This window comes from Calliopsis andreniformis, chromosome 1 (assembly GCF_051401765.1).
Source record: "Calliopsis andreniformis isolate RMS-2024a chromosome 1, iyCalAndr_principal, whole genome shotgun sequence".
NCBI classification, from domain to species: domain Eukaryota; kingdom Metazoa; phylum Arthropoda; class Insecta; order Hymenoptera; family Andrenidae; genus Calliopsis; species Calliopsis andreniformis.
Window position 1 is genome coordinate 5,936,383 of NC_135062.1, and position 15,884 is coordinate 5,952,266.

Consider the following 15,884-nt stretch of genomic DNA (forward strand, 5'->3'; position numbering starts at 1 on the left):
TAAATAATTAAAAAAAGATGAATGGAATAATAACCAAGGATTAAAATAATATCTACATTTGTTGTTACTAAAGTTGAGTCGAATCACATAAACAATTGACTTTCATTTATAGTATGCAAGCTGCTGGACCATAGAGGTTAGAAATTTTAAGAAGTAATCCTATAGTCTATACTAAGAGGAAAATTAAGAATATCTAGATTGCGTGTGAGTTACCATGTTATTAGTTGTGAAAACGCCTAAAATACACGTGAAATTTGTTTGCTTTGAAAACCCATGCCACTGATATCGCTGCGCCTGACCTATCTAACAGTAGAATATAATATAACCGACAGTAGAATAAGTCCCAAATCAGATACAATTCTGTCACATTTGGAGCGTATTTTACAAAATTAATAACTCAGAAATGAAACCTTGAACTCAAGTTTGTCATTCTTAATTGTTGTCTTATTTGACATATAGAATCACCGCTTAAAATTTCTGACACCTGCTATAGAATACAAAAAGTAGTCACATTTTTTAAAACACTTTTTAAAACAGAGCAAGTAATAAAAAAAATACGTAATAATAAACGTGTGCGTTTTTATAAAATATTATTATATTCATATTTTTCCGTTAATTAACCGAAACTTTTTGTACAAATAGATTACTATTAAATCATTCAGTAGGATGTTACTCAAAAATATTTATAATATGCATTTTATAAATAGCCACGTGTTCATTGCCTGCTCGCATGATTACTGAATTCCAACGTAGACTTATAAATTGTACTATTAGGCTTGTCAATTGCGAGCAAACATTAATTTACATTCGATTTGTTTATTATCTAATAAAGTATTCCTGTTGAGTGCAAACAGGGAGGCTTATCGGCGTGCTCAACCTACGTGTTTCAAATGCCAGTAACGTTCGAGCAGTTTTAACAGCCGGACAACTTTGATGTTCATATCTAGGCATTTAAATGTCAAGTTATAAATAAGAAGATACTGCAGCTTTTGAGTGTTATATCGACCTCCACGTTATTTGCATTGGTTAATCATGAAATTTTATACTGTTTCGAAAAGAACGATTTGACTCAATTATACTCGAAATAGTGCATCATTTATGACTAATAAAAGAAACTGGAATAGCTCACAAATGTGCGATCCATGCACGCGTTAATGAAATTCCAAGTTTAAATAACACTCGAAAAATTTTATTTAAGCAAACCTAACAAATTTTAGTACTTTAGGAGGTAGGAACAATTTCATAGGTATTAATTGCTGTGCAAGTGTTAAATCATTTATCTATTGTAAATAAGAATACTTTTCGAATTAACAATGTTTACTAAACTCGTTCTCAAAAGAATATCAATTAGAAAATATATCTCATAAAATATTTATAAAATTTACTTTTATAAGCAATTACAAGATTCCTGATATACTGTAAAAATTTGTAATATTTTGAAAAGTACAGTAATCAAGTTAAGAAATATTTTGAAAAGGTAATAATATTGTATAAAACCTATTTACACGTATCTGACTCGTCTGTTCTATAAATTTTATTGCGTCATAAAAAGCACTTCTTTGTTTTCCAAAATACGATTACACTTTATATTAAAAAAATAAATTGCATATCGTATGAGGAAACGATCAATTGATCCGCTGATAAAATTGTTCAACTCATTGAAATTAATATTAATCTGAGACTTGGTGGTTGGATATTACTATTGTAATATTTTTGATTTCGGTTCTTCAGCAATAATCAAATGTAAATGTATGCGTTATCCGCTGATCGATTGGACGTCAAAAAGCCGCTGCAAATTAACATGGCCAGGCTCGTGACCCACCTACGATTTTATTAAATCGTCTTGCCGATTTCATTAATTGCAGTATCGAGCGAAATATGCGGTTATTTTTGGTCACTGAACAGTATGCATTCGTATATTCTCTGTTTTATTGGGTTTTATTTCTGAGTTTTTCGGTACATAAACTTTTTTATGTTCAGCAATAAGAATAATTTTTAAATTAAGAATACAACGATCGGTCAACACTTTTTAGTTCTTTCTGTTTGCAGTTGTCAGTTCTTTATGCCAATCGTGGCTAGAGACGTCAGAATGATATGCGTTCTAAATTTTAAAACTCTTCGAGTGTGCGCACGTCATCGCGTTTTAACATGAACCAGAAGCGGGCTAGCCTCAAAAGAAACTGACATTCTTAATTTTCTGACTTTGAACGAATTCGACGGATTCGTTGTACACACATCGAAACGCGAAAGATCTGCGTGTTCCACGAATTCTTGCTTTTGAAAGTATCTTTCTGTCTACTTCACATTAACAAAAGACATGAAAAATTCAGGGGTATCTGATATTAACTGAAACTGGTGAAATATAGACCGCGACGTGTATTATTTCTAACTATTTTTAAGAAGATATCAAAATAGTATATTATTATAATAGATGAATAATTATTTCCACGTCGTTTCAGTTATATTCGTTATACGAGACATCAAAAACGAAATACCTAATAATTACTAGGTAAGTTTCTAGTTATTATATTCAGAATTTAAAAAGAGAATGGAATCTCTTTGTGATGTCTGAAAGAGTATAAAAGATAGAAATGGAAAACTCAGATTTCGTAATTTATAATTTTCCTTAAAAAATTAATATTCTTTATGCATTTTTTTCAAATATATGTATGAATGTAAACATTATAAAAAGAATATTTTTATGTATATCTCTATATATCACTTTTAGAAGAATGAAATAATATGAAGTACAAAAAGAAATTCACATTTTGAAGTAAAAATTATTTTGTTGAATGCTATATTTGATTTCATAATTAAAATAGCGTATGTACGCTTGCAAGTATTACATTATAAATGTATATCTAAAATATTAATTACGTTATCGGTAGATTGGTTTCCATAATATAAATTCATTGAGGCTGGTTTTACTATTTATAATAAATTATACTACGTATTTATAGATATACATATACATATATAAAATAAAAATATAATATAATGCACATAATAAAATGCTAGTAAATGATTATACCACAGCATGCATCTTCACGTAGCAGACACAATTTTCGAATTTTATTTTTTCATTATCTTTACAATACATATAAAATTATTTTAAATAATTAATAATGATGAAAATGAAAATGGACAAACAGGAAAAGTCTATTTCCTTATAAATAAGTTATTCATTACATTCCTCAAAGTATTGTATCGTAGCTTACCATACGTCAATGTACAAATTCAAAGAAACAATAAACATCAATTGTAATATTGGGAAGTAACTATTATTCCAATTAGAAGACATGAATCATGCTCCTAAATATGGTAAATTTTCGATTACTTCCGCTTCCATTGTCACTTGTCAACAAAACAGTCCATTTCTGTTACAAAATATAATACTTCAATATCTTCCTTTTTAAATTTCTTCTTAAAACACGAACTTCTCAAATATCACTTTTTCACGCACGGATCTCGCTTGCTACTTTTATCCTCAAAGACTCACATCGGTAATCGTTTTCATCGTAACAGTAGAAAATTACTTATTCGAAATTGCGTCGATGGTTTTATCTTTGACTCCACAGCATCCCGTAATTGCCTTCTGCGCCATGAATTTCTACATAGCCTCGTTAAAACACATTGTCTTCGGTGGGCACTCTTTATGCATTCACATTGCAAAGATCTCGCGACGCGGCTCGTGCTACATGCCCGAGATCGTTTCGTGAGCGATTAAGTTTGTGGCCCGTGGGATTTTCGCAAATTGAATTTCAAGACGGCCTGTCCGATTCAATTCTCCCGAGGGCTCGCTTTTAACGTAGCTAACGTACGAAACCCATTGCGAATTTGCACAATAATTCATTTGGCTTCAATCGAACGGCAGCCAAACGTCGATTACTCGAAATAATTGGTAAGCGAAACATTTTCGGATAACCGATCTGCAAAACCAAACACAATCAATCTGTGGCGAAGGAAAGAGAAAGGTAATTTTCAAGTCATCCTATCCTTGCGCTCATTCGAATTGTAGCTGAACGAATTCCTGTGATGTGTCAAGCACTATCTTAAGACCACCCATGGAGCTTTACTTTTGAAGTGACCTGGGGTTGTAAAAGGAGGTGTTCAAATAGTTTGAAAAAAACTTGAACCTGTTCTAATAACTTGAATAGTTTGAACATTTGAACAGCTTGCTTGCATTTAAACTATTTAAATTAAAAAAATGATTTACACTCTGGAGTTTAGCAAAAAAAGATTTCAAGCTAGAAATTTTGCAGTATTGGGGAAAGAAATGTGGAAATTAAAGTTTTGTTATTTTTATACTTGTTAAAGCAAGTGTAATAATTGCTCATCATGGTCTGTATTTGATTATAGATGATAACTAATACATGTTTCTGTAGGTTTGAAAAATGGTTAACCCTTTTGTTACAATGGATGAAATATCTGGCTATAGCAATATTCTTTGTGCAACACTATGGACGAGATATCTCGCGTGACAATTTTCGTTATTCGATGTTATAGACGAGATATCTCGTGTCGCAATTTCTGTTTTGCAGTGTTACGAACGAAATATCTTGTGTATTTTATATTAGGAAATGAAATTTTAATGAAGATAGACACTGAAGGATGGACGTTGAAGGATAGGCACAAAGTATTTCGTTCATAGCACTGCAAAATAGAAATTGCAAGACGAAATGTCTCGTTTATAGCACTGCAAAATTCAGATTGAGTCTATAGCGCCGATCAAGCGATGTTGTAGTGGTGAGATATTTCGTTCTCAGTAGCAAAAAGGTTAATAAAGATTTCAATACAAAATTAGATTTATTCTTCAATAAAATCAGATTAAACTCATCTCCTCTGCAGTAATTGGAACATGAGTGATTCAATACATCAGTAGGTGTTAATTTCATTCCTTCGAAGGTGCCTGTAACTATGAATTTCAACGGTAATGAGTTATTAAGTATGTAAGAAATATGGACATCAGTAATTTAAACACTTTTTTACAATTAAATTTGATATTAATAGTTTTCCAAACGAAACTACTGAAGATTAACAGTTTCTTTTTTTTTTAAGTTAAATGCTTGGACAGTTATTGATGCAGTTAAATTGCGGAATCTAGATAGCTTAAATATTTATATAGAATCTGCTGCCTTCTGCGCTCTCGTCCATTTTAATGGAGTGTCCAATGCATTCAGTACTTCAAAGCTTTGTGCAGTAATCGAGTTTTACTTTTTCTTCTCTGTCCTGGTACACTGTATCAAACGAAAAAGCTGATAGGACAGGGAAAGAAACGACTAGCTCTGGTATCCTCAAAGATTTCTCGTCCTTCGAACGATCTCAAAGGTAATTAGGAAAATAAATGGAAAGTAAAAGTACCTTGGTATATAGTTTGTGGGCAGAAGATACTTTTTTCTGTAATTAGCGATCACGTTATGAATACTTAGAATCCAGTATAAATACTCAAAAAATGTGTATACTAATTGTATATACAAAATTGAATCTTAATAACAAATCGAATGCTTTAACTATTATAGCTATTAAATATTTTACTATTAATGATGTTAAGCTTTTAGTTGTTTGTCAGGGAATCAAACTAAGTGAGACTTAAAAAGCAGCTTCATTACTGGAAGAATCTCTAATGTGCTAACTTTCTCTTTAAGAACGATGTTAATTAAAAAACTAATATAAAGTCTACTTTATCATTCTTATAGTTTAGATCACTAGGAATCAATATAAATAATTAATAGTTTAATATTAAACTCAACAAGAGAGAAATAAAATACCAATGTTAAGTCTAGTAAACATTACAAGAAAAGGCAAAAGTAACATAAAGTACCTTGTAATACCTAAAAGGAAATAGAAGAAAAAGAAATAATCCCAGAAACACAAGCGGGATTCAGAAACGGCAGAAGCACGATAGATAACATTTTTATTCTAAACTAAACTATGGGGTAAACAAGGAATTATAAAAGCAAGCAAGGAAATTATACGTGTTCTCTGCAGATTTAATAACGGCATTTGATAAAGTAAGCAAAAAAGGGAATTAACTATCAATTAAGCGAGATAATTAAAGAAATGTACGAAAAAACATGTAATGCAGTTAAAGTAAATAAAGAAATATTAGAAAAATTCTGGACAATTAAAGGTGTGAGGCAAGGCTGCTCACTAAGCCCAACTTTGTTCACGCTATATACACATAGCAGATTTCGAAGAATATATAAAAAGAGGACGAGCCGAAAGAATAAACATAGGAAGTGAAATAATCTGAATTCTGGCATGTGCAGCTGATATTGCTTTAACTGCAAAAACTGAACACAATCTAAAGAAAATGATTACTAGATTCAAAAACTATTTAAAGAAAAAAGATTTAGTAATCAACACAGAAAAATCTAAAGTACTAGTCTTTAAAAAAGGCGAAGGAAGGAAAAAGTAAACAGTGTGGAGCTGGGAAAACAAAAAAATAGAGGTAGTAAAAGAATTCAAATATTTAGGTTTTCATTTTCAAAAGAACAAGGGGAAATTAGCGATTATAAGAGAAATGATCAAGAAATCTATGATAGCGATGAGATAAACATGGGGAATAGGGCAAAGAAAGTTTAAGAACAATTTCGAAAGGAGAGTCATAATATTTAACAGCCTAGTAAAGAGTATCTTACTGTATACCGTGGATGAAGAAAATTTGGGAGGCAAGAGAAATAGCACCAAAACAAAATAAAGATAAATGATAGAAATAATAATAATAATTACTATAGTATAAAGAAATATGAAAATTGTACGTTTAATACATTATATAATATGTCATTTATGTATTTATGTAGCCCCCTTTTAAAGGCCAAAAAACAATGAAATAAACATTTACTACTACTACTACTACTACTACTACTACCTTGTAGTACCTATAATATGTTATTAGTTATATGTTATTATACCTGATACTGTATTGTTATTCTATAAAATTGGCAAATAAACCCAAAATAATCTAATGAAAATATCTATCCGATAGTTTACTATTGCATTGCTTATAGTACTATTGAAAAATTAGAAGAAGGGAATAAACAAACATTCACACCATCTTTCACGAACCTCATTCTTTTCTAAAATGTCATTTGAAAGACTTTGTGTCAACAGTGTACCACTTTGCAATTGAAAGCTGAAGGCCTTTGAATAGCTCTGACTTCATGCGATATTTTCAGAGCTAATGCCACTTTGAAAACAGTCTTCAAAGGCATACGAGGCGAGGAAAAGTTCGAAAAAAGATACGCGAGAAATATTCGAATCAAAGAAAACGCTGGAAAATTTTCCCAATGACGGATTTACAAAAGGATTTAAACTCAAACATCTTCACTTTACACGAACATTCATGTTAATGCATCTAACCAAGAACGTGCTTGTAATACAGGGTGAGAAAATATTGAAGTTGTAATAGGAAAGTGTCGTTTTCGCGATCTCGACTACTCGTCGACAATAATTGAATGAAGACCATGACAATCATGTTGGCTCTACCATTTGCTTTTAAAAACGTTTTGTATTCCTTCGTCAAATACCTCGAACAAACAAGACGACCAAACTTCAAAATCATCATAGAAAGTTTTTCTGAGAGCTATTCACTCCGAGAACCGAGCAAAATCGAGATAATCGTTTGTGAAGTTTTCTGTTTTCCATAGGAAAAAAAGGAGCACACGCGAAAACAAACGTGAGTCGACTTTAGCGTTGAAAAGAAAGCAAATAAACTAGAACGAGCGTGCAATGTATACGAAACAGGAACGATCAAACACATCGATCGAGATGTAATGCAAATGTTGCAAGTCCGATGTTCGTGGAAATCGTACGAAAATACAGTTGTTCACAGATTCAGTTCGAACAAGACTAGCGCACACACTCCTTTCTCGCATTGAAAATCGTACAGCTGTGTAACTGTCGTGCCAATTGTTAGTTTCAACTGGGATATTGAATGGAACCTTTTTGTCTTCACGTCTGGTTCTAATTTTGCGTACGGTCTCTTTGATTTTACTTTGGTGGAAAAGTTAGAGTATGTGTATGTAGGTATGTATGTGTGGAGTTGAAAATGATAGTAGTAGGACGAGATTTGTAATGGATACTTCTGGAATATTTGAGTATTAGGAATAGTTTCAATAATTCAGTAGGTTTTCTTGGAACATAGTCGACGTGGTAACTAGAAGAGAGTTAATTTTAAATTATCTAATAGAAGCGTATGCATTTAATTATCAATGTATAGTAGGTATATGCTTTTGAAAAGATATTTAAATAGAAAACTTGAAAATTTGTATAGTATAGTAGACACCTATAAGTTTGATAAAGATGTATTGAATACATTTTTTTTATTATCTTTTAAGTTTGAAATTCAGTGTGCAAATCTATATTATTACAAACCTGTGCATAAGTTTAAGAAGGTTAAACGTAACAATAAATGTCAAAAAAGTTTTTAAAATATAAGAGAAAACATTCAATAAATTTCCTATTTAGAATGAAGCTAATTTCGGAAGAAAGAATATAACATTGACTATGTATCAATATATTGCTATCAAACATATTTTCTTATTACTAAAAGCTTTTTTATTCATTCAAAATCGTTTTAATAATTACAATTGTCAAAAATCTCATCTGGGAATCGCTAACTGCTTCTCGCAAGGATGAAGCTCCAAAGCCAGCTGTCGATAACATTTTTAAATTATTTTTTCGTGAAACTGTCTCGATTCATATAAAATAGTCTATACAATTCCATCGTCAATTGAATAGTATTCCTAGGGCTCAAATAATTTTTCCATAAAGCTAAAACGCCAATTTGTAGAAAATACACTGCCATAAGATGACAAGTATACCTTACACATACTTCGCTGTATCTAACATTGTACATGTACTGATAATATTGGATAATAGTAAAACGAGAAGTTTAACGCACAATGATCACCCAATGAAAATGGAATATTCGTCATTTGCAACATCGTTTCTCCACTTCGCTCGATACTGTCGAAGGATGGTCGTCAGAGACTCCGTTGCATCAACCGCAAAATGCTATTAAGCTACCGTTATCTCTGTAATAACCTGCCATTTGCTGGGTTATAATGGTAAGCGTTACAAAGCAAACATTATCGCGTGACACGATTTGATGCACATTCCAAATGCGGATTGCCAATTAGCTCTGTTGATTAGCATGCGTTCCTGGTTGATCTCCTTGATCTTCTGCTGATCCCAAAGTATCCAAAGGCTACGATTTACTTTGCTTTCAGAAAATTGCCTTTGAAGATTCAGCCAAGTTGTAACAGCAAATTCCTAAGAATTTTGAGTTCAGAGTACAACTATCACTAAATATGTCCAATGCATAATCGATTAGGTTGATTGGAAAATACCGATGAATCTCTAGAGAGAAAATCAAATAGCTACTATCAAAATTATTTCATAACCCTTTGAATATTGTCCATGGTCTCCATATTTATAAACTGCTGAGTAATATAGAATCAGTAGTTTTCTCATTACATGTACTTGCATTTACATGTACAAAAGACATTGGACAGTATAAAAGACAGTACAAAAGAATGACAGTTTTGTAACTTTCCTTAGAAACTCTGATACATTTTCTTCATTGTATGAGAATAATATTGTAAGGAAAATTAATTGACCAGGAAATAATATTTCTTATATTATATCAAATTACTTAACTCCCTATTACATATGGTGTCACAAATTAATCCCTTAATTTTTTATTAGTTAAATATAATCGGATAGATAAAAACAAAGATTAGAATTAGAGTTTATCATAACTATATTTGTGTATTATTATATTTCGTATTTTGATATGTTTATGTATTTAACATTTTTTAATTTTTAAGCGTGAGATACTAAGAGAATAAGAAATAATAAATCAAATATGTACAGCTATCTAACATGAAACTGTCAACTTCATGGCATTATCTATATTGCATGCAAAACAATTCCAGTCTTCATGCAGACTTTGGATTTGCTCATCCGATAGATCAATGTGTTTCTAATAAACGTCTTTCAGCATTCCTTACTACAAACGTTTGTAATATATTAATAGTTTATACAGGATTGAACATACTTGTTACCTATCAGCAACACCCTTGATGAATCGATATATTCCTAACGTAATATCAATCCATCGTAGATTAGACTTACCATATTGATTTACTTCAATAAGCGGATAACCCATTGTACCACGAAATACAGTACCTACTCTAACCACTATACGCGTAATGTCGAAGTAACACGTTAATCCGATTAATTTAATCTCGACGTCATGTTTGGATTAAAATGAGCACACGAATGTGGCAAAGTGAAACATACTAGGAAAACCTTTTTCACATTACTGGCACACGTTGCGAAGTTTGACTTTTGAAGTTATCACTAATTACAAAATTTAGATTTAACCACGTATAAAAATTGTTCGAGCAAATTTTGTTAGTTTGAATAAATAGTTACACTAATTACTTTTGTAATATTTTTCACACTCAGTCAACAGAAGCGTCATGTAGATATGTAACTTATGATTCTCTGACTAATTAAAAGTTCAGATAATTCACTTTTGTATTATTCAAAATGCCAATAAATAATGGTGCAAACGGAATACATTTCTTTCAAATAATTTTAACATAATATAAAATAGTACTCATAGAGAGTATTTCCTAGTTCAAGTATAAATAGGAGAACTGTAGAAAATAAAATATTAATGGTTAAATAAGTCATAAGTTATTAAGATCAATCGATATAGACTTTGAAAGATGTGTACTTTTTGTGTGTATTTTTTTAATTCAGTCAAAATGAAATTCTTGAAGAATTATGGAATTCGTAGAACTACACAACTGCTGCAAAATTGAATTATTAAAAGTTTATGTTTTGTTTATGAACATAAGTTCCAAGCAAAATTCTACAATTTGATGCATCGTTTCAGAGTTATTAATTATTGCAAAGACGCCTGAAATTCGTATGAAATGTGTCTGATTTGCCGCCGGACACTATCCAACCACAGCGAAATTAATAGAAGTCTCACGTCAGACACATTTTACACGTATTTCAAATGGTTCCTCAACAACTAATAAGTCTAAAACTAAGTTTTAAATGCAACTTTGTCAGTCTTAATTGTCATCTTATTTTGACATGTAGAATCACCCCATAAAATTTCTGACACCTGTTGTTGAACACTCTGTATATCAAGTAATCAAACAGCAAAAATTTTAAGTTCGTATGTTTTCTCCCTTCAATGTCTAAGCTAAGCTATTAAACACATAGTCTAAATCAACAACATGAGAGAGTGTTGAAAGTACATAATAAACTTAATTTTAAGATTTAATCAATATATTCAGTATCAACATTTGTTTTTTGACCGTTTCAGCGACGTCTCGGTGTCATCGAATGTTCGAGAGTGGCTGCGGTCGCCAGCATTTGACGCACGACAGTGGGAAGACGAAGAACTCCTACTGATGCTTCAGACGATGTTCGTCGAACTCGACCTACCTCAAAAGTTCAACATTCCTTTACCAATCCTGAGGAACTTCCTCTACGAAGTTTACAACAACTACAATGAAGTGCCATTTCATAACTTCAGGCACTGCTTCTGCGTGGCACAAATGGCAAGTATAGGCCTGTATACGAATGTACACTTAATCGAGTCGAGAAACGGTTGTGCTTCGAGTATGACGAATCTCACGCCCGCCACTAATTGCGACGTCTTCGCCTCGCAAATAAACTACTTTCATGTAACTTTCTTAGGGACTCTGTACTCGACGACATTTCAAATCGTAGTTTCTGGATGCTGCTTGCTATCTGCAGTTTAATAATGTCAATTAAATTTGCTGTCCCTTAAAGACATCTATGAGTATGCAGCATTTTAGATAGTGTAAGTGTTTCGGTAGTAACGTAGATGTAAGGTATTTGGCGATTTAAGATAGAAATACTTTTAAAAAATAGTAGTGTTTATTAAAACAGTTTGCAAGGAGATGTCTAAAGCATATCTACTGCTACTAAAGAATTTACTAAAGATTTTCCTAGAGAAAGTTACTATTTCACAAGTACTCTGTGATAATTAGTTGGACGTTCTAGTTTGAATTGTTACAAGTACAATACGCTGTTTTAAAAGATACATTTGAATTTTCTAAGACACTGACGGTTCATAAAGGATATACAAAATTTTAGGTGAAGTGTATTTATTTTCAATGAAAAAAAAACGAATAGTATCTAACAGTAATAGTCCTACGCTCCATTTTGATTCCAATTTATTAACAATATACAGTTTTCCGCAAACTAAAGAACTTCATCAGCATATTTAGGACATTCTGAATAAAAAGACTCATATGCGTTATCGACCTCAATTTATTCGTTATTGATTTATTTCAAATAAATAAATTTTAGACCTAACCCAAATAAGTAATTTCTAATGAACATCTAGGTAACAATAATAATAATAATAATAATCATAAATAGTCTGCTGCTTATCGGTAACTAACTTCTTGTGTGATACTTAACATACACGTTAAAAATCGTTTATCTCGAAAATGAATGAACGAAAATCAATAGTGTGTATATTTTTGATTCAGAATAATCTACCAAACATGCTGCTGAAGTTATTCGGTTTGCTCCTGGGACATCTTGTATAATCCATGAAAGGGGCAAAGAATTGTTTGCGACATTTCCAAAAACGGAGAAACAAAAATGCAAATAAGAATTATTAATGAAGGCGTACTCTAATTAGTCCCTCTGCTTTCGCAGATGTACGCGATAGCTTGGGCAGTAGATCTTCCGTCACGGATCGGCGATCTCGAGGTTTTTATACTGATCGTCTCCTGCATCTGTCACGATCTAGATCATCCAGGCTACAATAACATTTATCAGATAAACGCTCGTACTGAATTGGCCCTTCGTTACAACGATATCTCGCCCTTGGAGAACCACCATTGCTCCGTGGCGTTTCGTGTTTTAGAGGCGCCAGAATGCAATATACTAGCATCCTTGGACAATGCAACGTATCGAGTAGTACGCGAAGGGATCATCAGGTGCATTCTTGCGACGGATATGGCCAGGCATAATGAAATCCTCGGGCAGTTCACCGATATTATCCTGGAATTTGATTATTCCAACAAAGCTCATATTAATTTGGTAAGCGATAATCTTGGAAATATGGTCATGATGGAAGTAACGTTTATGATTCCAAATTTGATTGAAAATTATGGCAATAGACGTGCACTATATTCAATTTAGCAGAAACAACCCACATAATCTTTCAGTTTATAAAAATGTCGAACACGATGCAAATCAAGGATTCCCTTCGATTGTTCCAGTTGTCGATGATTCTCATCAAAGTAGCAGATATCAGTAACGAGGCCCGGCCAATGGAAGTCGCAGAACCATGGTTAGATAGCTTACTCCAAGAATTTTTCAAACAGAGCGACGCAGAAAAGCTCGAAGGACTTCCAGTAACACCTTTCATGGATCGAGACAAAGTGACTAAACCGTCGTCTCAAGTCAGCTTTATCGGTTTCGTTCTACTTCCTCTTTTCGAAGCCCTCGGGGAATTACTTCCGGAGCTACAGGTACGTACTATGTACCATTTCTTCCGAGAATAGCGGCTCCGACAACTGGACAGCGGCTACTTCGGAAATCTTCTTAGTCTTGGAAACAAAAGGTCTTGAAATATTTGTTTCTTAAACCACACATCATCAGAAACAAAACCTACGTACTAAATATTGCTTAGTTATTAGTACTTAGGTTTATTCCGGTTTAAATAGAAGAATTTGTTACCCTGGCTATGTTCCTATATTAGAAAAATTTCTGTAGATGTAGCCAGCTTTGATTCACAGCGATACTACAGTATTTACTCATAATAAGCTTACAACTTAGACTCAGTTAGAGATTTAGAAAAGTAAGACATTTGTTTCTAAAGATCAATCTACGTATTTATTTTTTAAACTTTTCTTCTCAAATGTGGAAACTGGGTAAGGTGAAATCATACTTTCAAGGAAATAGAGCATGAAAAACTAAGATAATGGTCATAAGAACAACTATAATAGATTATTGAAAAGCGAAACCAAACTTTGTTCTAGAGCTTAATAGTCCAGCCCGTAAGGGAAGCGCTGGAATATTACCGCAGACTGAATGAGGCGGCCAAGGACGAACGTCTTCATAGAAAAAGTGTAGCAGATCTGGGTGAATCGGCGCTGACAACGATGTCGTCGGGTGGTACCGGTTCAACAACCCTAGCGAAGTCTACCTCGTCGCACAGCATGCGCTCGAAACGTTCCGCAGGCACGGTTCACTCGAGATCACGGTCTACCGACGAGGATATCACGGAGAACCTGACGGCAGAGGATGCGGAAAACCTCGAGAGTTCCGACCCCGAGACCGCTACGGAGGTAGAGGTCAGCGAGAAGACGTTGAAGTTCAAGATCTCCACGGAGGGCACGATAGCTGGTCCGCCAACAGGTAGGAAAAGCTACCCGGGTAGCCGGAAGGGTAGCCGGGAGAAGTCTTCACTGGATTATCATAATCACGACCTGGCCAGGGCTGTTAGGGAGCACGAACGAAGACGGAGTAAAGGAGAGAATCTTGGCAGTGATCTGAGCTCGCCAGTCAGCGCTAGGTCAGAGGAGGGAACGAGGCTCCTGGAGAAGGACGAAATGGTTCTGAAACTGAACGAGAGCAGGCTGGTCGAGGGGAATGGTAACGTAGTGGTCGAGACGCAGCAGAGGAACAACTTGAAGAAGACGGGTAGCTTGGTGCAGAATGATCAAGAGATTAGGTCTAGTCGCAAGGAAGTTCTCTCTCTGCGGTGTTGCTGCGAGGACAAAGCGGGATCGAACAACCACAAATCTATTTTCTCGCGATTAAGGAATTTCACAGATCGACTGAACATAAGCTTCGAATCGAGGGACTCTCCCTCGCCAAAGCCGACGAAGCTCGTCACGAAGACGCTGAACAAGAGCAATTCGGTGACTAACGCGACTGTGCCGACCACTTCCTCTAGGCATACCAATTCTCTGTCGGTCTGTAAAAGATGCAATCTGACGAAACCCCCAGCCAAAGACACTAAGGCTATCGCGACAGTGGTTGAATTGTCTTCGGTGGACAAGAGAGCGATGACGCTGCCAAAAATCAGAAAGTCAACAGACTGCAAGAACAAGAGCTGGAGGACTGTGTTCGCCAAGGAGAAGAGGTCGTCCACTTCCCTAGAAGCTCTGCCAGTGTCCGAGTCCTCCGTATCCAAGCACCGACGGAATTATTCCAACCCCGTAGGCAAATCACAGAGTCTGAAGGAGGTGCAGGATCAAAAGAGTCTAGACATCGAGTTTCGCGAGATCGACGTACGCACGAAAAATCAAACTCCAGAAATCATTATCAAGCCCGAGCGATCGTCGAGAGAGACCGTAGGTGAAGAAGATCTAAGCAAAGTAGAAATAAGAAGGAGTTCGGCGAGCATGGAGGACATATCAAAGATGATGAAGCAGACTGAGAACGTAATGCTCGGATCGTTGGAGCCAAAGAAAACGGAGGAACGTCCGCACACTGGTAGCCTGGACTCGATGCTGTGCCAAGAATCGACGAAAGTCAGAAAGAAGCCAGTCTTCTCTTCGCCAGCGACAGCCAAGAAGTCGTCCCCAGGTCTGTTGTCGCGATTCAAGTCAGGTATGAGCATCGACAGCACCAGGAGTAACAGCAACAGCGATTCCTTGCACGATCAGAGCTCCCAGTCCCCCAGCGGTTGGATCTCATCCTTAACGGCGAGCTTTCGACCGAAGAGACAGGTGCCGGAGGCTCCGTTATCCTCGCATCCTACTCACTCGCCGAGTCGAGAAGAGATCAAGTGATACAGCCTAGTGGTCGAGGACTCGTCCGAGAAACAGTTGTCCGGCCTGCACAGGTGGCTGGCTGAG

General features: G+C 34.7%; 1 protein-coding gene across 1 annotated transcript in view; it reads left to right on the plus strand.

Moving 5' to 3' along the window:
• Pde9 (phosphodiesterase 9) overlaps positions 1-15,825 on the plus strand; it is a 210,063-nt gene extending 194,238 nt beyond the window's left edge. The window contains exons 8-11 of the mRNA XM_076377885.1: positions 11,354-11,591; positions 12,727-13,113; positions 13,296-13,547; positions 14,058-15,825. Of these exons, the coding sequence (XP_076234000.1) occupies positions 11,354-11,591; positions 12,727-13,113; positions 13,296-13,547; positions 14,058-15,818 (2,638 nt within the window). The 3' untranslated portion in view covers positions 15,819-15,825. The remainder of the gene's footprint in view (positions 1-11,353; positions 11,592-12,726; positions 13,114-13,295; positions 13,548-14,057) is intronic.
• The last annotated feature ends 59 nt before the right edge of the window (positions 15,826-15,884 follow it).